General features: G+C 44.9%; 1 protein-coding gene across 5 annotated transcripts in view; it reads left to right on the plus strand.

Annotated features, from left to right (window-relative positions):
• Window positions 1-21767, plus strand: part of bcar1 (BCAR1 scaffold protein, Cas family member) — a 47047-nt gene extending 25280 nt beyond the window's left edge. For all 5 annotated transcript variants that reach the window (XM_015965667.3, XM_015965670.3, XM_015965669.3 and 2 more), the window contains 7 exons: window positions 13483-14178; window positions 17114-17263; window positions 17564-17656; window positions 18524-18910; window positions 19160-20017; window positions 20349-20438; window positions 20702-21767. In XM_015965667.3, coding sequence (XP_015821153.1) covers window positions 13483-14178; window positions 17114-17263; window positions 17564-17656; window positions 18524-18910; window positions 19160-20017; window positions 20349-20438; window positions 20702-21247 — 2820 coding nt within the window. In that variant the 3' untranslated portion in view covers window positions 21248-21767. The remainder of the gene's footprint in view (window positions 1-13482; window positions 14179-17113; window positions 17264-17563; window positions 17657-18523; window positions 18911-19159; window positions 20018-20348; window positions 20439-20701) is intronic.
• The last annotated feature ends 3 nt before the right edge of the window (window positions 21768-21770 follow it).

Here is a 21770-nt window from a genome sequence, read left to right on the forward strand (position 1 = left end):
CTAGTGAAATTAGCAGTTTTTTTATATACAAGCCTTGAATATTAAACCTTTAGAAGTATTTTTTGGGGGAGATATTGAGTTTTAATTTTTTGACATGGCTTTGCACATTTTAATTAATCTTTGCTTTTACTTGAGAAGCGACAGATTTTGCACGACAACATTTATAATGCTGTTACTGTGTGGAACCTACAATGACTCAGTTTCCTGCTGCTGCTATTTGGAGTGTTTCATGTGCAACAGTTTGCAGTGTCTATTTATACTTTTTTGCTTAGCAAATAAAAACCTTTTTTGGTGAAATTAAGAATGCATTCTGATCTATGTGAAGAATGGTTAACACTGTTAAAGTTTGATGCTTTTTAGTTAGGGGAAGCTGACATAGTTACAGTCCCAGAATGTATAACACAGTTTTGGACAAGAAGCACAATCACTTTGAAATGCAGTTAAAGTACAGACATGATTGCCTCTCGAATTTGCTGTGCCCCTCCAACTGGAGGTACATACAAAGCTTCTACATTAGGTTCAGGTAGTTCAGTGGCATCAGTGTTCCAGTCAGCAAGGTAATTGTCTTTGTTGATCTCACAGACATGGTGAAGAATACAACAAGCAATCACAATGTCCGGCATGATGTGAATGTCCACATCACAACGCTTGGCCAGACACGTCCAGCGCCCCCTAAGCCGCCCAAATGCATTTTCAACAACCATCCGAGCAGAGCTTAAACGATAGTTGAAGGTGCTTTGTTCAGGCGTCAGACAATGGTGTTGTGTGAACCCCTTCATCAGCCACTTCTTCAGTGGATATGCCGCATCCCTGATCAGATGAACTGGTACCTCTACACCATTGATGTCTCTGGACATCTAGAAGGACAGAAAACAAAGATTAGAGGTGTGTGTGTGTGGATTTATAGGTTGAGGCATACCTCACAGCAGAACAGGTAGCCGTTTTGTTGTTCGGCTTTGATGAAGATGGTAGACTTGCTGAGTACTCTGGCGTCATGTGTTCGACCAGGCCAACCAACATAAACATCTGTGAAACTGAACAAAGCATTTCGTTAGTGCTGCAACATTACAGCCCCAAACAACAGAGGGACGTATTAAATGTATATTTGCTCTTGACAGCAACATAAAAATTCATGCTCTCACAAAAGCAGAAACGGTGGTCAACAACAGCCTGCAGAACAATGGAATGCCAGCCTTTTCTGTTGTGATATGAAGCTGGATCGTCCCTCGGAGAAATGATTGGAATGTGGCTTCCATCTATAGCTCCACCACACATTGGGTAGCCGCGTGAAGCAGATCCATCCAGTGTGACCTGTAGCTGGTCCAGCTTTGGTAATGAAATGAAACGTTCCAGCAAACACTTGTCACCTCTCGCAAAAATCCACAGACAGTGGACATACCCACACCAAACGGGCAGCTTATGGTTCTGTATTTGCACGGTGTGGCATACCACCAGATAACAACGGCTAGCCTGAGGGAAGGTTTGTAATGCCTGCGCCAGTTTGTAGTTTTCCATGTCAAAGCAGGCCTAACCAAACTTAACAGGTAGTCGAAGGTCCTGCGAGACATTCGAAAATGTTGATACCACTCCTCATCTCCAAAGTTTTTCAACGCGTTTGACCAGAAAACTTCGCCACTTGGTCGTGAATGTTTCCATATACGCCGGATTGCTCGCTCCTGTAGCATGCGGCGAACCATGGCAGCTCGCCTCCTACGGTACCGTCTCCTAGACGCGCGTCGGAGCGCTTCACACCGCTTCCATGATTCCTTTATTAACCATTGAGCTTCATCATCCAGGTCTCTTATGCGTCTTCATGTGCGCAGAATTATGCTTAACATAAGTCTGATCAGTGAGAGGAATTCTAGCTCTTTGTCGGCCATGTTTGACTGAATAGCTTTGTTTGGGTAAATGACGCATGTACGCCCGCGTACGGCCTTCCCGCCCCCTCCCCCTCAGACATCTGGAACTTTTCCCTGCTGTGTGAAGGCAGCCGAAAGGACAAGTTCTGTTACAAAAGTGGTGTGTCTGAAAACACAGTTCTGGTTAAAAACCGGACTGAATTGTCCACACATATTCCAGAATGTCAATCTGACAAGGGTTTGAGACAGTCTCTGTTGTTGGTTCATATCCTGCAGCCATGTTGTGTGTGTGTGTGTCCACTCTGACTGTCAGAACTGTTATTTTGTTACTGATTTGTTTTATCAACATATTCCTTTTTAAACTTCTACATTTTACCCTTTAAACGGACCTTCAGCCGTCAGAAACACACACAGAACTGAACAACAGCCACTGTTGTGCTCACTTGGACTCATTCTGACAGTCATGGTGAAAGGATGACATTAAATGTTGAGGCTTTTTTGGTTTTAGGTGCCTGCTTGTATGTATTTTTGTTTTCTTGAACACAGTGCCTTGCTTTCTACAAAGTTATTTAGCAGTTGTTGAATGGGCTATCATCTTAATTTTCTTTATTTAAACTCAGGAATGGCTAACAGTGAATCACACAGCTGCCATCTTGTTTGGCGGTCCTGGAGCACTGTTTTCTCTTTAGAAATGGGGTTAACACCTTTGTGTTCTTTAGGCAGCAGCTTTTGTCCAAAAATAACAGATAAACACAGTTTTTATAGAAACCATATTGAACCAAACAGGTGATTGTTGTTAGTTTACCGGTGTCTTTGCACGAGATCAGGAATCCTCAGTGTGTGTCAGAATGTCTGTTTGCTGTCTGAGTAATGGAGGCCTGGCCGGAATTCCCCTTTACTCTACAGAACACACACACGCACGCACGCACTATCATAGTGAGGACCCTCCATTGACTTCCATTCCTTTTAGTGACTCCACTATGCCTAACCCATGCCCTAACATAACAAGTGCTGATCTAGTCCTAACCCTAACCTCAACAAAAACTTCATTAAACTCATACCACTAAAAGTAACTGGTAAGCTTTAAAAAAAGTGAGGACAATATAAATGTCCTCACTTTGAAAAATGACCTCACACTGTTGGTTTAAACCTCATGGTGGTTCTCAATAGGTAGTAAGTACAAGAACACACACACACACACACACACACACACACACACACACACACACACTCACACTGATGTTTTGTAACAAGCAAACTTCAACAAAAATAGGTTAAAAACTTTAAAATCAAGTGAAAGTGCATTTATGTTGATGTTGGGCTGACATGTTTCTATATTTGACAGCAGTTAGGGTTGGGGTTAGTTTACCTCTCGTGTGTCTGCCCAGGAACCAAAACGTGTCAACATTAATCTTTATCAGAACACAACGACCCTGGCCTGACCCGGCCTGTGAGGAGGAGCGAGTAGCTCCGGATCTGTTGTTCCTGTCATTACCCGTCCTCATCTCGCTGTCATGTTCATGTCTGACCCATTTCTACCAGCAACACTTTGGGGGGTAACACTGATGATAGTCTGGCCCATAAACAATAACTGTCTCTCCAAGTGAGTCTGAAAGAGACAAAAATAAACGTCATGTTCAACCTGGATTTATTTGACGCAGGAGTGCTCCACACACCAGTTGTTATCTCACCTGTTGCTGTTGTGAACAATAACACATGGGCTCATGTTCCAGACACGCCAAACTCATCTACAAGTGTGTGCATCATTACTAGACACCACAAAGGCCACGAGGACCAAGAAGTATTTACCCAGAATGCATAGAGAAATCACCCTTTGGAGGTAAATATTTGTCCCGTAGTGCCTCTTGGATAGCTCCAAACCACAGATAAAAGCCCTACGTCTGCTGCCTGATGAGGTTTTTGAGCAACGGGCTACAGATTTCTCTCACACGCCTGTACAGTCATCAGCCAGCATGTGCGGACATGCCTCAGCTTGGAGAGCTCTTAAGGCTCAGGCTGCTGTGGATCCTCTCCTGTCAGCCGCACATAGAGCTCTAGCTGCTCTGATGTCCTCACCAGCTCAGCTCACCTGTAGGCAGGGAAAAAAAAGTGACCTAGAACTTGTTTACAATCAACGCACCTCTGAAGATCAGCCTCAGTGTTTGCTGCTGTGTACGCTCAATTTGCTCCTGTCTGCTCCGAGCCGTCCACCGGGGTTGTGTGTGAACAGGTTAGGCAACATCAGGCCACACCTATGAGTCTGAGCTCCAGGCTACAGAATCTCTGCTGTTGTTTCTGCTCTTAGTCATGGCCTAAGGTCAGAATTTTCAGCTGCGCCAAAACAAAACTGGTGTTGTTGCTGTTGGGCTTCTTTAAGAGTGTAGCTGGCTGTAGAATGGATAACTTCAGAAACACATTTGTGAATAAACGGTTAAACTCCCGCAGTCAGGCGTTTGCTTTCAAAGGCTGAAACGATTCATCAAATAATTCATGTTGCAAAAATCTTGGAGACACGTTTCATATTCAAGGCTTGCTGGTTTGACCCTTCTCAGGGATCAAGTGTTTCACAGCAACTCACTGATGCTGGCCTCATCAGGGCAGCATCACCATGTGTCAGTTTCATTCCATTCAGTGTTTACGTGCTACTTTGTGCGTTTCTATCACAGGAAATCTCAATAAAAACATCTGGCTTTGTGGTTTATGAGTCAAGATGTGTAAAAGTTGAGGGGTACAGATACCTTTCCATGGCGCTGTAGATTAGTGCAGTTGCTCTACTTGTTTAGTCGTCTGCACAGGTTTTACTTCCAGATGAAATAGTTGGACCTATAAACCAGCACCTGTGCTCCTTCCACTGAGATAGAGGTGAGGCCCGTTAGTGTTCAGCTGGTGGACTTCCATGTTAAATGTCACTTTGGGTTTGTCTCTTCTGGCTCGACCATCACAGCTCCAGGTGAACGCTCTACAGGCAGGAGCAAATCACACACACTCTCACAAATGTTTCTCCAGAAGATGCATGCTGAGACGGGAAAGAGTAGAGAGGAGAGCGACAGACGGACAGCTGCAAATCAGACCTGTCTCCCATCAGCAAGTGTCAGCTTGTGCCAGCTTAGTTTCCCTTTAGGAGACTCCGTCAGAACAAAGTTGTTCCTGCTAATGTTGACTTACTAAGTTACTAAGTGTGCTCCTCGTGTTTAATCTTCAATCTAAAGATGTGGTCAGAGCAGTTTCCCTCCTGCAACAATAAAAGTTCATAAAAGAATGGTTGGATCTGTTTCGTCTGGAGTCCCTTACATCAGTAGCCCTGATGTTTACGTTTTACAGGGCGTTGGCTCTTATTTAACCCAGGAGGCACCCAGGCATCGGTGTGCCTGACGCATCATCAAACTGTCCTGAGACGGTTCACACACGCAGTCTAACGTGATCAGGCCACTCAGGATCCATGTTGATCTGAATGTAGCTCAGGAGTCTCTTTAATCACAACATTCAGGCGATCCAAGCGTGACAAGACTTTAGCAGAGCGGAACATGTGAGCGATGAAGAATTACAACAGAATCAGTACAGAACTGAGGTGTACAGTAGGTAGAATAAACAACAAAGACATGCCCAGGAGTACAGTAAAGCTTCATGACTGTACTTATACTCACTTACCTACATTTATGTAGAAAGTTCTTAACCAAGACACACACACACACACACACACACACACACACACACACACACATATATATATATATATATATATATATATATATATGAGGCTTAACATTCTACACGATCTGAGCAAGTGACGGCACGAGGATTCATCAGACTCCGACTGTAAGAGTGGTTCTGACATCATGAGGCATGAAGGATGAATGTCTAAAGAGATCTCCTGCTTTTGTGTAAGTCTGAGACAGAAAAGCTTATTGAACGCCAAAAATGACAACATATCCCAAACAGTTGGTGACCTTCCTTTGGTTTGTGATGTGTGTTGCAGAGATTAATTTAAAAGACACAGCCAGCGAAAACTTGAGTTCCTTATTTTTTACTTTCAGTTTCATTATTTCAGGTAGGTGTTTTATTTTTGATGAGGAGCAGGAAGCTGTTAATTATTATAGGAAATTATTACTAGATGAGTTTTACTTTAGCTGGTTGAGTGCCACGTGAGTTCCTGTGTCCAGGAAGGAGACATCTGGCTGTTGGGGACTACACATGCTTTTACTAGTGGGATGTCCGCTGTGAGGGATGGCTGTGCCTAGTTTACAGGAAACAGATTTTAGAGTAGAGACGACCCTCCTGAGAGCCGGTGGTGTTTGCATATCCTGTTGATCAGAAATCCTTGTATTGATTTTAAATGATTAAGGGGATGAACGTGATTCCTACTCATGAGGAGGAGAGATGTGACATAAATCTGAAAACTGATCAGTCTGATTTCTGATTTTGGTAGGTTTTGTTCTTCATTCATTAAGACCTGCAGCTCAATCTGAGAAACGTGTTTTCTCTTTTTCTGTCACTTCTGTTCCTGCTGTGTCCATCTCACGCCCCAATGACCCCTCATTTACACCGAGTGTGGATCAGAACGGTATGGCTCCTGCAAGGATAGAAAATCATTGAGCACAGAGCATTCACACCAGCGATGGTGCTGATCCTGATGTAGATCTTTGGAAAGTTTCCACATGGTTTCTGTCTTTTCCAGATTCTACATGCGAATAATCATGAAGAAATGACATAAGCCAGACAGGAAGTGCGATATGTGCCGGTGAAATGCATCCGGTACATCTCATTTTAAAACCAGTGTTGCATCATTCTGTTGGCTCCTTTGTTGTCATTAATGACAGTCAGGGATACCAGCTCCTCTCTACACACACGTGAACTCACCAGCGATGTCCTGAGACCCACGATCCACAGTTGGTGTAAATGGCAGTCCTTCTAGAAGCCGCAAGTGTGCTCCTGTAAGAGAGGGGCCAAGCTCTGGTGGACACTAACAAGGGCTCATTGCTCCAACCTGCAGAACCTCATGGGCTCCTTTCCACTGGCATATTAACAGAACCTGATGCTCAGGAGGCGCAGATAGCAGGGGGAACAAAGGCACAACTTGTGCTAGACAGCAGTAGTGAATCCCTTCAGTGTATCAATGCAAATCAATGATTCTAGATGCCTCAATTAAAAAAGTAACCTTTAGTCGCTACCAAAGGGGAAGGTGCAATGTATTTATTCGTCGTTGTTATAAAAAGATAAGCACAGAGCACTGTGTGTGTGTGTGTGTGTGTGTGTGTGTGTGTGTGTGTGTGTGTGTGTGTGTGTGTGTGTGTGTGTGTGTGTGTGTGTGTGTGTGTGTGTGTGTGTGTGTGTGTGTGCATGCACCTGCAGTAGAGCCTGCACCAGCTTGTGATAACTGGGGTAGGACTCATGCAGAGGGAGTGGAGATGATGAAGGTCAGACGTGACTGACGTCTACAAAAAGCTAAAGGAGTTTCTGTTTGAACGTGTGGGTGGGGGTGGTGGTGGGGTGGGGTGAAAGCTTAGATTATCTCATACACGTTGTTCTTATAGGCAGAAGTGGACTCAACCAAATGTCAGCCACTTGTATCTACAGAACTGTTTTTATTCACCCTGACTGATTATGAAGTAGAACAGAGCCAGAACCAGGTTCTGAACGGGTGGCAGTCTGCCAGCTGGGCTCTGGGAGGATTGGAAAAGACAGAGATAAACAAAAGGGTTCGACCAGTCTTCATTTGTGTGGAAGATAAGCAGAGGAGCCCACCAAAATTTGGTTGGTTTTTCTAGTCTGAGTCAAAAAGGTCAAATTTGAGGTGAACCAATGAGATAATTAACTGGAATAATGATGCAGCAGAGTAGAGATGTTGAAGTTAGGATGGATGCAACAAGTGGTAATAAACCAAAGTGAAAACTTTAAAAGATCCACGCTCCTTGGTCGGGCAGAACAAAAATGATTTGTATCTATTGATGGACGATAGAAAAAAGATGGGTCAATAAAAACTTTCCTTTCTTTTTTCATTATAGCCTATCAGGTAGGCTAATACTAGCTACTACAATCAAAAACACATATTCTGACATGCTCCATCACCAAGCCCTCCTCTCTCTCACCTAAACAGACAGCAGATGAGTTAAAGACGTCGCAGCAAGGAGCGGTGGAGGAAATTCTCCCAAAAGAACAAGACCTGGATCAAACCTGGTGACCATGCTGCCTGCTAATGCTGCTCTCTCAGTTAACCACACTTTCTCCCACACCTCGTGCATCTGGCCGAGGTGGTGGAACGGGCATGTTCATTTCCAACAAATGAAAATTCAGTCAGTCGCTACCCATTACTAAGTACACCTCTTTGGAATACCATGCCATCCGGGTAACGGCACCAAAAAAATCTTTATGGTTGTTATATCGACACCCTGCTCTCCTCCATTCCTGAGCACGACTGTCCCACAATGGTCCTTGGAGACATGAATATTCACCTGGACAATACCAGCTCATCAGGCTTCCTGTCACTAATGTCATCATTTGATCTAAAACTAGTACAAAGTCCTCCAACTCACAAAGCTGGAAAAGCACTTGACCTCATTTTCACCAGAAACTGTGCCATAGACACAATCTCTGTCACACCGCTGCATCTTTCCGATTATTACTTCATCCATTTCAGCACGACTCTACAAGGGAGGTCCACTGCTTCCTCCCCAATGGTCTCATTCCACTGCAACCTCCGCAAAACAAAAGATCCTGGTGATCAATTGAAATTTCATGAATTATTGTCCTCATTCTCTGCCACCATCACTGATGCAAAGAAAGCTTTCTACACTGACAAAATCCTCAGCTCTTCTGACACTCAGAAACTGTTTTTGACATTCAAAACTCTGCTTAACCCTCTGCCTCCAACACCTACCAGTAATCTAGCAAAAGACACCTTTGCCTCATTTTTCACTGACAAAGTGTCAGTTATAAGCAGTTTACTAAACTGGCCACTCCTGTGCCTTCGCTACAAAAAAAAACCTTTCTAGCCTGACCATCAGAAGCCCTACTACATCATTTTCTTCATTTACCCTCACTGAGAACTGTGTGTCCAAATGTCTCATGTGTAGCTACATGCCCACTCTACCCCACTCAGACTAAGCTGCTCCAATCTCTTGCTCCTACAGTAGCCGCAGCAGTCACACATGTGGTTAATGCTTCACTGACATCCGGTACATTTCCCTCCTCTCTCATGCATGCTCAGGTTAAACCACTGCTAAAAAACCTTCACTACCTTTAAATCATGTGGAGAATTACTGACCCATCTCTCTCCTCCTGTTTCTGTCTAAAATCATTGAAAGGGCAGCATTCAAGCAGATCACAGAACACCTCTCACAAAACTGTCTGCTTGACCCTTACCAATCTGGGTTCAAAAATGGCCACTCCACTGAAACTGCTCTGTTAGTTGTGACAGAAGCCTTAAAAGAAGCTAGAGCGACTGCCAAATCCTCAGTGCTTATCCTGCTGGACTTATCGATTGCATTTGCCACTGTCAACCATGGCATCCTCTTGTCCACACTCTCTAGCATGGGCATCACAGGGGAAGGACAACCCTGGTTTGAATCCTGCCTGACAGGACGATCATTCAATGTATCCTGGCTCGGACAATCTTCTGCTGTTCACCATTTTGACACAGGAGTTCCCCAAAGCTCTGTACTAGGACCTCTTCTCTGCTATATACACCACCTCATTGGGTGAGATTATTCAATCACATGGGTTCTCCCAAAACTGTAGGGTTGCTAGAATTAACTGGTTTGACTATTAACCATGGCGTGAAACACTGCGGTTGACCCACAGTAAAGACGTCTCCAACACTGTAAAAAAAAAAAAAAAAAAAACGAGTGAACCAAAGCGAAAGTAATTGGCGCACACAGCAGAACCAGCGTCAACAACCACCAGGACTGCTTTATTTCCACCTAGGAAGTGCTTCAAGTCTCCTGTGAGGGGATATTTTAGACTCCCAAAGCTGCTAAAAGAGAAATTCAGAACGATGTCTCGTCCATCTGCAGAGCTGGCAGAAAAAAAGTTGCGACACTCCCAACTTGTTATCATCTCTGAGATCATCACGCAGGCACATTAGCTCCAATTGAGTCAGCTTATGTTGGTGACTGAACAAATTTACCAGTAATATTAGAACAATCCAGTGAACGATGGTTCATATTGTGTTGTTCTACCTTCCCCTTTATCTGTCTACAACAAGCCTGTACGGCAAGCCATTTGAATATTTAATCAGCAACACCTCTCTGTAATTCCTGTTCTACATCATGGGTCCCTGGGCTCCGTTGGGTCCCCGGCGGGGCTGGTCACCCCTGGTACCCGGGTCGCTGGTCCCGGTCTCTGCCGGCTTGGGGGTGGGAGGCTGCATGTGGGCCTGTGGGCTTGCCGCTGATTTCTCCCGGGACTCTGCCGGCTGCTGGTTGTGACCCCCCGGGGCAATCCTCTGCGCCTCTCCAGAAGGGGGCGGGGGCTTTTCATGTTACAGTCTTCCTGGGGTCCCTGCACTCTGGGGCAGCTCCTGGATCTCTGGGACTTGGAGCTCCTTCCATATTCTACACATCTTTAGGGGGCAGATCTGTGGCCCCTCACACTCTCTATTGGATTCTCCTAGAGAGAAACCTTACAAGTGTGTGTACACACACAGGTGCTCTCATGGTGCTCTCATAAGTATGGACTTGGGCACATTCAACACATGTCTTAAGGCTGTGGTGGGCACTAAATGCACTGTGATTTATAATCGTGTGATTGTTCAGTTAAACAATGTTAATTTTATATTTCCTCATCAGGTTGACACAGTGACAGCTTGCTCCTGTTGTATTGTTGTGTGTCCCCTCTTTAATTTTTATTTATTTATTTTATTTTTTCCCTTTCTGCAGGTCTAGAAACAGACTTCTCTTTCACCTGTCTTCGTGTCTGGTTGAAATGATAAAGCATCAAAACCAGTAACATTACATTATAAGCAGACGCTTTGATGCTCCACCTGAGAGTAAACCTGTAAGGCTTGTCACCAGCATTCAGACATGAATGAATATTGAATGTAGTTAATTTAGAAAGAGCATAAAATGAACAAGGCAGCACTTAAAATATATTTTCGACAACTATTTTTCAATTATTGTCTATCAATCGATATGAATTTTTTTTTATCGATGTGCTTTTTTTCTGTATCGTCCAGCCCTACTTATTGAACAGGTATGGGTCTAAACTCTTGTTTACAGAGTCCACATGCTCAGAAAAAGGGAGACAGCTGTTTAAATCTGTACCGAGGTGTCAGAAGGAATCCAACTGCTCCACATCATGGCCCTGAAAACATGTTGGCTATAACAGATAGGGACAACTCACTTGACTTTGTGACTCTTGGCTCCAAAGTGTCTTCAAAAAAAGACCAGATTAGGAGAATGACTGTGTGGTCATTCTGGGATAGAGCGCTGGTGTCAGAGTCATGTGACTGTTGGGTAATGAAAGTCGGTGGCATTCCGGTAAGATTTGGTGTTGCTTGCTCTGGCCCCCAGAATGATTTCCACTTTTATTCTTGGTGTTCCGATAGCCTGATGACCACTCTTCCTTCTAACGGTTACCCTGTGGCCCAAGCTGCCACAGGGCCGCTGATCCAGCTAGCTCCGTATTACCCAAAGGGGGGTTTGGCCAAATTATGGAACAATATTAATCCTATAAAGCTACAACCTAGTTTTATTTATTATTTATTAACCATTCTCAGTAAAAGAGGCTAAACGTCTGACACAGTCTCAGGGAAGCAGACAACAGAATTTGACTTGCTGGCCTCTCTATAGATGTGCTTGGACACAGAACTATTCTACATCTTATTTTTTTTTTTTTTTAAGCAACCTTTTGTGTCTTGCCCTCCTTGTGCAAGGTGTCAATAGTTGTCTCTTGGACAACTGTCAAGGAGCAGTCTTCCCCATGACTGTGTAGACTACAGAACTAGACTGAGACCATTTAAACGCTGTTGCTGGTGTTTTGAGTTAATTGGTTGATTAGAGTGTGGCACCAGGGGTCTTCAGCATTCTATTATTCCGAGACACCGAATTTGGGATTTTCATTAGTTGTCGGTTAAACATTTGAAATATATAAGTCTGCGTAAAGAATTAATCTAAAATACAAGTTTCATTTTTGGAGTTACTGAATTAAAGGCTCTTTCCAAAGTATTTCTCTTATCCGATGGCACCATTTAGTGGCTGACAAGCATATTACACAAAGAATTTCTCCTTTTGTTTGTTTAAGATGGAGACTTCACGTTTCTGTTTATAAATGTGCTTCTGTAGCCGACAAACGGAGCTAAAACACGTTGTTTTATGAGTATTATTCTCATGTCATGTTGTGTTTTCATGTATTTATATTTTAGAGACTTTCTTGTCTGTGAAAAGTTCATCAACTCTGCATCAGCCGAGGTATTCCTTAAATATGACGCATTTAAGCGGCAGTCTAACGCTATTGGTTAGTTCTGGTCGGCGCTCAGTTTCCTATTGCACAGAGCTCTGCGGGGCAGGGGGCGTGGTTAGCAAAAAAAACGTATTGCTTGCATTACATCACAGTACATGATAAGACAATCAGTTTTACGGATTTTTGAAAAATCATACATAGTTTCTGAAAGGAGAAAACTCCGGAAAGATACTTTAAATCAATTATTCTAATTTTATGACCAGCATCTGTATGTCTTCCAGACAGACTGACATGCACGCTGTCATGTTGGGGTTGAGTTTTTTTAACCAGGACATGAAGAATCAGTTTCAGACACAAGAAATCAAATCAAACAAAGCTTATTTAAGGATAACTGAGGATGCACACGTGTGGCGTTGATCTTGGGCTCTGGAGGATCTGGAAAATGAAAGGTTGCTATCTGGTAGCTGCTGCGAATCAGAAGTTACGAGTTACGGTATTGTTGGTGGCTGAGGGCTCAAGGGGGAGGGAGTGAGTCAGATCTGAGGAAGTGGTGAGCTTGGAAGCAAGGTGGTGGCTTGAAGGCTCGAAAGGGTTATATTCCAGGGGCCTCATTCATCAAACGTTCGTAGAAATATTCCTAAATTCGTTATTATGAATGAAATTTAGACTAAAACATTTAAGTAACAAATAATTTACTACATGACCACCTCAGTGGACAGCATATGTTCTGAATGTGAAATATGTTGGCTTCACTCACTAGCGTCCAATGAGAAGGCTCAAATGCAACAAAGTCAATAGCAAAAAAAAAAAAAAAGAAAAACTGTTTTGAGTAGTTGTCCACTGTAGAGGCCATTATGCATGATATGAAAGGGTTAAAACAAAGACTTGCAAAAATATTGCTACACATGGGCGTTAACATCGGGGGCAGTTCCACTGGACTGGCAGACCGGGGTGGTGGTCCTAGTTAACAAGGGGGACCGCAGGGTGTGTTCCAACTACAGGGGATCACACTCCTCAGCCTCCTTGGTAAGGTCTATTCAGGGCTTCTGGAGAGGAGGGTCCGTCAGATTGTCGAACCTTGGATTCAGGAGGAGCAATGTGGTTTCAGCTTATCTGCCCGTCTGTTATTAGTCTAACTGCAATAAATAGATGTTTGAAAAAATGACAAGTGGGGACTTACCTAAGTGTTTAACTGGTGCTGTGCGTTTGTCTTTTGTTCCCTCTACAGAACGTCTTGGCCAAGGCATTGTATGACAACTTGGCAGAGTCTCCAGATGAGCTTTCATTTCGTAAAGGAGACATCATGACGGTGTTGGAGCGTGACACCCAGGGTTTGGATGGATGGTGGCTCTGCTCGCTCCATGGCCGCCAGGGCATCGTCCCAGGGAATCGTCTGAAGATCCTTGTTGGCATGTATGACAGTAAGCAGCAGCAACAAGGCACACAGTCCTCACCAGATGCAGCTGTTTCCTGTCCCACCCCCCAGTTGCAGCGACCCCTCCCTGCTCACAGCACCTATGCTAAACCAAGCCCTGCTATCCCTGGGAAAGGAGAGTGTATAAATAAGTCCTCTCTTCAGTACACATCCATGCACCCAGCCTACTCCATTCCCAGCTCGGTGCAGCCCAGCTCTGACTCTGTTTACATGATGCCCCCCTCCCACGGTCCCAAGCTGAGTCCCCAAAATCTGTATCACCTTACTTCTGGTCAAAGTGGACCATCTGTACAAGCCCAACCAGGACCACCTAGCAAGATGTCAACTGTTGGCCAAAGAAAGTTGCAGGACATATACCAGGTGCCCCCTTCTGTTGGTCCTGGGCCAGGCCAGACAGGTGGGAGTGCAGCAGCTGGCCAGGATATCTACCAGGTGCCCCCCTCACTGGATAAGAGGACTTGGGAGAGCAGCAGCAAGCCTCTCAGTAAGGTAAGGGAAAATGAAAATCAAAATGATGTTAGTTACATTAAAATTAGTGTCAGTCTGTCTGACATTGATGTTATGCGGGATCACACAGGATATATTTGATGTGTCTTCACTATTCCTGTCAGACAGCTGGTTAGAGCCTGAGAGTGTTGAGAATGGTTGAACAGTGACTTGTGCTTGTCGTAATCACAGAAACTGAACAAAGACATGTGCCTCAGTGTGTCACCACTTCTGATGGAGTCCTTAATGACTCAGAACTTTGTATGAATATCATTCATCAGCCAGAGTAGCAGCTGCTCGTATGAGAACACTGGTTTGTTCTGGGGTCTGTATGGTTTTAACCATGGACGTAATTTTCACTTTAGAAGTGAGGGGGACACGGCGGGCGGGGGGGGGGGGGGGGGGGGGTCTTTACAGTATGCTCTAATGGGAAACAGGCTTCAACGCAAACGGTTGCTTTCCACTTAGTGCTAGAGCTCAACCAGTGTCAATTAAATATAGCGTAATATTGTTTTTGGATGGTAAAAAGTGCAGGGGTCAAAACTTGACTTTGGAAAAAAAAAAAGGGGGGGGACATGTCCCCCCCTGTCCCCCCAAAAAATTATGTCCATGGTTTTAACGGTTAATCCTAGACCATAGATAAATGCTGAAGTGCTGTTCTGAGGCACAGGAATCACCGAGTGCTCTGAGAAGTATCCTGATTTCATCTGAAGAATAACGATAGAGAGAGCAGTAACTGGAGGTTATTTCCAATGGTATAAATATTCCCAGGTGTGAAAATGTGGCAGAAATATTAGTATGAAGTTCTGGAGTAGGACAGCTTTCACACATTTAGGGAACAGAAAATCAGACTGAGCAAAAGCTCTGTTATTTGCTTTTAACTGTTATTGTTGCACCATTGCATCATTTTAGCGTAAACTTGAGAACCGGCCTAATTACAAAATGCAGTTGTTGTTTTTTTCACATTTGGGGGATTTTATTATTGGTTTCTGATTTCTGTTTGCATGTTCTATTTGTTTTATTTTGTAAATAACTCCTCTTGAACCTGCTGTTAATCCATCAGAGCCCAGTCCAGTTAGGAACTGGACTGAAATTAAAGTATCTTTCCTGAGTTTTCTCCTTCAGAACTTATGTATGATTTGTCAGAAATCAGTAAAAGTGATTATCTCACCATGTACTGTGATAAAATGTAAGCAATACGCCTTTTTAAATGTTTTTGCTAACCACGCCCCTGCCCCGCAGAGCTCCGTGCAATAGGAAACTGAGCACCGACCAGAACTAACCAATAGCGTTAGACTAACGCTTAGATGCGTCACATTTAAGGAATACCTCGACTGATGCAGAGCTGATGAACTTTTCACGGACAAGAAAGTCTCTAAAATATAAATACATGAGAACACAGCATGACATGAGAAGCACATTTATAAATAAAAACCGTGAAGTCTCCATCTAAAAAAAAAAACGACCCAGAGACTATTTGTGTGATATGTTTGTCAGCCACCAGGTGGCGTCATTGGATAAGAGAAATACTCCAGAAATGTGCTTTAATAAAAAAGAAGCCAAGTTTATTAGGAAAGAGGGTCAAAGTATGAAAAAAGCAAAGGAGAGTTACCGGTAGTTTAGTTTAGTTTGTGTGATCAGCATAAAAATGTCTCCTAAAACCTCCACATGTCCTGATTTATAGATATTTGAAACTCCAACTGTTGACTTTAAATGAAGGGCCCTGGGGTTTGAACCAAACAAGATCTGCTGTAACAGAAACAATTTCGGATGGTTTCACTTTGTCCCATAGTACTACTCAGTATTTTTATCTGCCACTAAGCACACACGTCATTCGTCTGCATCAGAACTTCCTTAAACGTTCCACTGAAAGTAAAACCAAAGCTTAGAAACGAGTGGATGCTAGACTCATCCTGGAGCTCCGCTGTTTTCTGCTGTTGGAGTTTGCTTTTGTGAGGTTTGGTCAGACCACATGGATGGATGGAGGGAGGGAGGACGGGGGAGTCAGAAAGGGTGTTGTGATTTCCCAGACTGACGGGTTGACTCTGCACTCAAACACACAATGCAGAGTTTAAACAAGCTCACAATGGTTTCCACAGCACTTCTGCCTGCTGTGGTGGAATCCTCCTGTTAAAGGAGTCCTATTTAAATATATTTATATAAAACATGACTGTATGATCATCTCAAGGTGTCAAATCAATAGGATTTCAGACACCAAATATTAAAATAAGGATTTCTTAAGTGACAAAATCAAAACATGAGAATTTCTGTCAGTAAATCCTCTGATGATGAGGAACTGCTGTGGAATGCTCTGAACCTGGTAAATGGGCTTAGATAAGGACCCTACCTGGTAAATCCAGGAGGGGTGTGCTATATGTCTGGGTTTCATGTATCAGGATACTTTCAAGACTCGTAAGTGGACCAGTCTATTTGAAGCTCAGTGATTTATAAGTAACTGATGTTGAGAAATCAGGCTCGGAGTTTCAACAGACAAATACTTTTGCGTTGCCTCTATTTAGCTAGCAGAACACGGAACAGAGCTCCGACCCGGGTCAAGGCTGCAGAAGGTCCTCGGGTCGCCCAGCTGGAGGTAGCTGTGTCAGAGATGAGAGGAGAATCAGACCGATGAGCAGAAATCTGACAGCAGATGTTACTTTATCTTCGTGTTTCAGAGCCAGATCAGGTCTGACTGAGTAAACCTGTGTCTGATACGAGGAGATGGTAAAAACTGAACAGCTATAGTCTGGTTACAACCACGCATAACGTTAGTGATGAGCTGGATGTAACCCATACATAACCCTGCTCATCCTGTGTGTGTGTGTGTGTGTGTGTGTGTGTGTGTGTGTGTGTGTGTGTGTGTGTGTGTGTGTGTGTGTGTGTGTGTGTGTGTGTGTGTGTGTGTGTGTGTGTGTGTGTGTGTGTGTGTGTGTGTGTAAAGGTGGTGGTTCCTACTCGTGTTGGGCAGATTTATATCTACGACACAGTGAAACCAGACCAGGATGAGTATGACGTCCTGCCCAGACACCAGCCTCCAGTCCAGCAGGATATATACGATGTGCCCCCCACCCGCCAGCAGCACCCCTCCCAGGTCAGACTTCTCAGTGTCGATCTGATGTTTACAACTGAGCCAATACAGGATTGTTGTTGTTATTAAATTCAGTCATGCTCAGTAGCCTCTGATAAACATGTGTGTAACATGAGAGATCGTCACACGTGTGCTGCCTCTGTTGCTAACGCACACGTACGTGTGTGTGTGTGTGTGTGTGTGTGTGTGTGTGTGTGTGTGTGTGTGTGTGTGTGTGTGTGTGTGTGTGAGTGTGAAGGTCCAGCTTCCTCTATTTAAATGTTTTATTTTATTGTGTGTTTTTGTTCTTTTCTTCACGTTTAGGTGTGTGACACTCCTTCCACGGTGGCAAAGGGGCCCTCTAGTGGTCAAGACATATATGACACCCCGGCACCGTCAGACAAGAACCAACATACTGTAAGGCTTTTGGACTTGGGAGTAACAAAACGTTCTGTTTTCCATCGTCTCTCACTAAATCACCGATAGGCTTGCTGTGCACGTCTGGGGGAACAACAGATCCTGAGTCATTTGACACATTTTTTAATCAAGGAAGATTTTTAGGTTTTAGATCATTTTATTTTGTCAGGAAAAAAACACAATTTACATTAAAACAACTAAAACATGGATGTTGCTTTAGATCTCTGTCCTGCTGGCTAACCCGTGTGCTCTTGAGCTACAGAGATTTTATCAGCTGCAACAAGGCGTTCAGTTCCTGAAGCAGCTTCAGACCATCGTGTTTGTTGTCTTTTCACATTTAGTGATGAATTTGATTGTAATTCAAACATTTGCTGCTGCACTTTCATGTGTAATCATCTCCTAATGCTGTTGTAAATCACAAATGATTCGTATACGTCCACAAATAAAACTGGATCAGACGTTCAGGGCCCTAACACCGAGGCTCCAGGATCAGACGTTCAGGGCCCTAACACCGAGGCTCCAGGCTGACAGTTTCCTAATTCAGGGATTGACTTATTCATGATCACATGACGTGTGACACACATGGGACAAAATCAACTTTAGAGCTGTGAAGTTTGCTCTCATGGTGCGCAAACTCGGGGACGAGCGTGCCCCAGACACCTGCATCCTAAGCTACTATTGAGAGGTGCAGCATTTTCCAGGCGTTGCCGTGGTAACATGCTGCGCATTGCATGGCTGGCACATCAGCTTGTTCCTTTGTTCGTTTTCAGGACTACACAAAAACATGCCTGAAGAGGATTTTGTCTTAGGAAGGAACATCCGATCTGAAATAGACGTTAGCTTACGTGTGTCCCTCTCTCTCCTCAGGTCTACGACTTCCCCCCCTCTGTGAGCAAAGATGTTCCCAACGCCGCCCCGTTCAGAGAGGAGACGTATGATGTCCCACCTCACTTTGCTAAACTGAAGGCCAAAGTTACTCTTCCTTCCAGCCAGTACCTCCATAACAATGTTGGTGAAGATGACGATGACCCACCCATAACGGAGGATGTTTATGATGTCCCGCCCTCTATCCCGACTGAAAAGCACTATCCAGGAGACAGGGGCACAGTCAGCCAGCCCCCCCAGGAGATTTATGACATCCCAGCCATCCTGCGTGCTGGAAGTCACACTAACCAAGATGTCTACGACTTCCCACGGGAACGGGAGGACAGAGGAGAGAGAGGAGACCAGTACATCTATGATGTCCCACCACAGGTAACACAGCTAAAGGTTGTTTGAGGACGTCTGGAATGTCCCGCTGACATCATCAGACATCAGAGGGAAACAGCTTTGCAGTGATGTTAAAGTTCACCCTACAGTTATAGATGTTGCCCGTCCATCATGAACCTATTATGGGTTCCCTGTTAAAATAAGATAATCAGTGTTTTCTGTCACAGTGGACACATTATGATGGCTACATGTATTTTGGTGAGTCTGTGATTTGTATCTGTTGTGTTTTTCCAGGTTGTTCGTGATGCTCAGTCAGCTGATAAGGAGCTGTCCATTCCCTTTAAACGTGCTTCAAGCACAGGAAGCATACGGAGCAACCACTCGTCTTCATCCTTAGACATGGTCCCTGTTCGAGACACCTCCTCAGTTCCTGACTCTGTTCCAGGGAAGCCCCTCATCTTGGACCTTGACCAGGCCATGGAGCGTTTGTCTGGCCTCCAGCAAGCTGTTGAGTCGAGCGTTTCCCTCATGATGTCATTCATCACAGGCAACTGGAGAAGTCCTGCTCACCTGGAAGAGAACGTTGCTGCCATTCATCTGGCGGCTGACCGAGTGCACGCCACTGTACGAGACTTTCTGGAGTTTGCACGAGGAGCTGTTGCTAATGCTGCCCAGGCCACAGACCGCTCACTGCAGACCAAACTTGGCCGGCAGGTGGGGAAGATGGAGCAGGTCTTCCAGAGTCTGATTCAGCACAATCGGAGCTTAGACAGCATTTCCTGGTCACACACAGCACTCTCCTCTCCACCACCAGGAGGAGATGACTTAGATCAGCTGATCATGACAGCAAGAGGCATCCCTGATGACACCAAACAGCTTGCCTCTTTTCTCCATGGTAATGCCTCATTGCTTTTTAGAAGGACAGTTCGGCAGCAGCAGCTGCCCCTTCCTCCAGTCCCAGGGGAGATCAGTGGTCACATGTCAGGATCAGGAAGTGGAACCTACCAGGGAGGCGAGAGAGTGCACATTCAGTCACGGCCGCTACCCTCTCCACCCAGGTTTACAGCAACAGAGGAGCAGGAAGACGTGGAGCGGCCCTACGAAGCCAGCGAGCAAGGCTGGATGGAGGACTACGACTACGTTCATCTGCAGGTACAGCCACGGACCGAGGGTCTGGGCCGTGTAGCGGTTCTCCAGATAGGACCAATGTTTTTACCTGGAAAAGATCTTGTTGTGACCTAAAAAACCCTTCAGTCAAACAACTCTGTCACACACACACATGCACAAAAACACACACATGCACACACACACACTCACGTGCGCACACACACACACACACACACTCACTCACACACACAAACACACAGACACACACACAAAACACACACAAACACACACACACACAAAAACACACACACACACACACACACACACACACACACACACAGCAGATCCTGATCATGGTGTAACTCTGATTTCTCAGGGGAAGGATGAGTTTGAGAAGAACCAGAGAGAGCTGCTGGAGAAAGGCAATATCATCAGACACAACAAAACACACCTGGAACAGCAGCAGGTGACTACAGCACTGTGTGTGTGTGTGTGTGTGTGTGTGTGTGTGTGTGTGTGTGTGTGTGTGTGTGTGTGTGTGTGTGTGTGTGTATGTGTGTGTGTGTGTGTGTGTGTGTGTGTGAACAATAAAGAATCAGGATTGTATGGTCCCCCCATCAGGATTAAGATGAGACATTTTAGTTCAGTAGAAGGTCTCCAGTTATCTCGTGGCTGTTCTCATTCATGCATGATGAAGATGAAGGTAACTGTGTGTTTTTGCTTCGTCAGATTAAACAGTTTGAGCGGCTGGAGCAGGAAGTCAGCAGGCCAATTAACAACGACATAACGGGCTGGGTCCCATCTCCGCACCACCCTCTGGCCAGCCCGCTTTCCAAAAGCAGCACCGGAGACCCCTCGTCCTCCAAGCTGTGCCACGGGGACCGCCAGCTCCTGTTGTTCTACCAGGAGCAATGCGAGCAGAACATCACCACGGTGACCAACGCCATCGATGCCTTCTTCACCGCTGTCAACTCCAACCAGCCGCCAAAGATATTTGTGGCTCACAGCAAATTTGTGATTCTGAGCGCGCACAAGCTGGTGTTCATAGGTGACACGCTATCACGCCAGGCCAAGTCTCCAGAGGTGAGAGCCCGGGTGTCTCAGAGCAGCAACAGCCTGTGTGAGAAACTCAAAGACATTGTAATCAGTACGAAGACGGCGGCGCTGCAGTATCCTTCCCCCGGAGCAGCCAGAGAGATGACGGAGAGGGTGAAGGAGCTGGCGGGGTTCACACAACAGTTCAGGATGGTCCTGGGGCAGTTACTACTGGTGTAAGGGGGTGGGGGGGTTACAGAGTCCCAGAGACAGAGAGGTGGCGCTGGGTCGTGGCTTTCATCAGTCTCTAGTGGTCCGTTCTGCGGGAGCCCGAGTCCTGAACACCTGGGGCCGGGACCGAGCGTCCACTCAGCAACATGAGGGAAACGCGACAGACGGGTTGGACCAGTGGCTGTAACGTAATCTCTGTAAATATTTAAGTTACCTGATAAGTAAGATAAATAGAAAAAAATAAATCAGTTCCACTATATAAATAATGTAGTTTTAGACCGTGTCAATATTATTAATAATGCTCTATGATATAATTATGGCTGATTTTGTATCATTCTTTGGTATCGCTGTAAAGTTGGAGCTCCTCTGATGTCGTCACAGCCCCACGTGAACTGGTCCCAGCACTCCCATTACTGCAGGCGCGGTGGTGATGAAACTCCATCCATGTTGTTTTGTTAAAGGCATGTAGTACGCAACGATGTAACAGCAAACGTTTGACAAAACCAAGTAAATCTGCATTTTGTTTTTATTT

The sequence above is a fragment of the Nothobranchius furzeri genome, chromosome 14, assembly GCF_043380555.1.
Source record: "Nothobranchius furzeri strain GRZ-AD chromosome 14, NfurGRZ-RIMD1, whole genome shotgun sequence".
Taxonomy (NCBI): domain Eukaryota; kingdom Metazoa; phylum Chordata; class Actinopteri; order Cyprinodontiformes; family Nothobranchiidae; genus Nothobranchius; species Nothobranchius furzeri.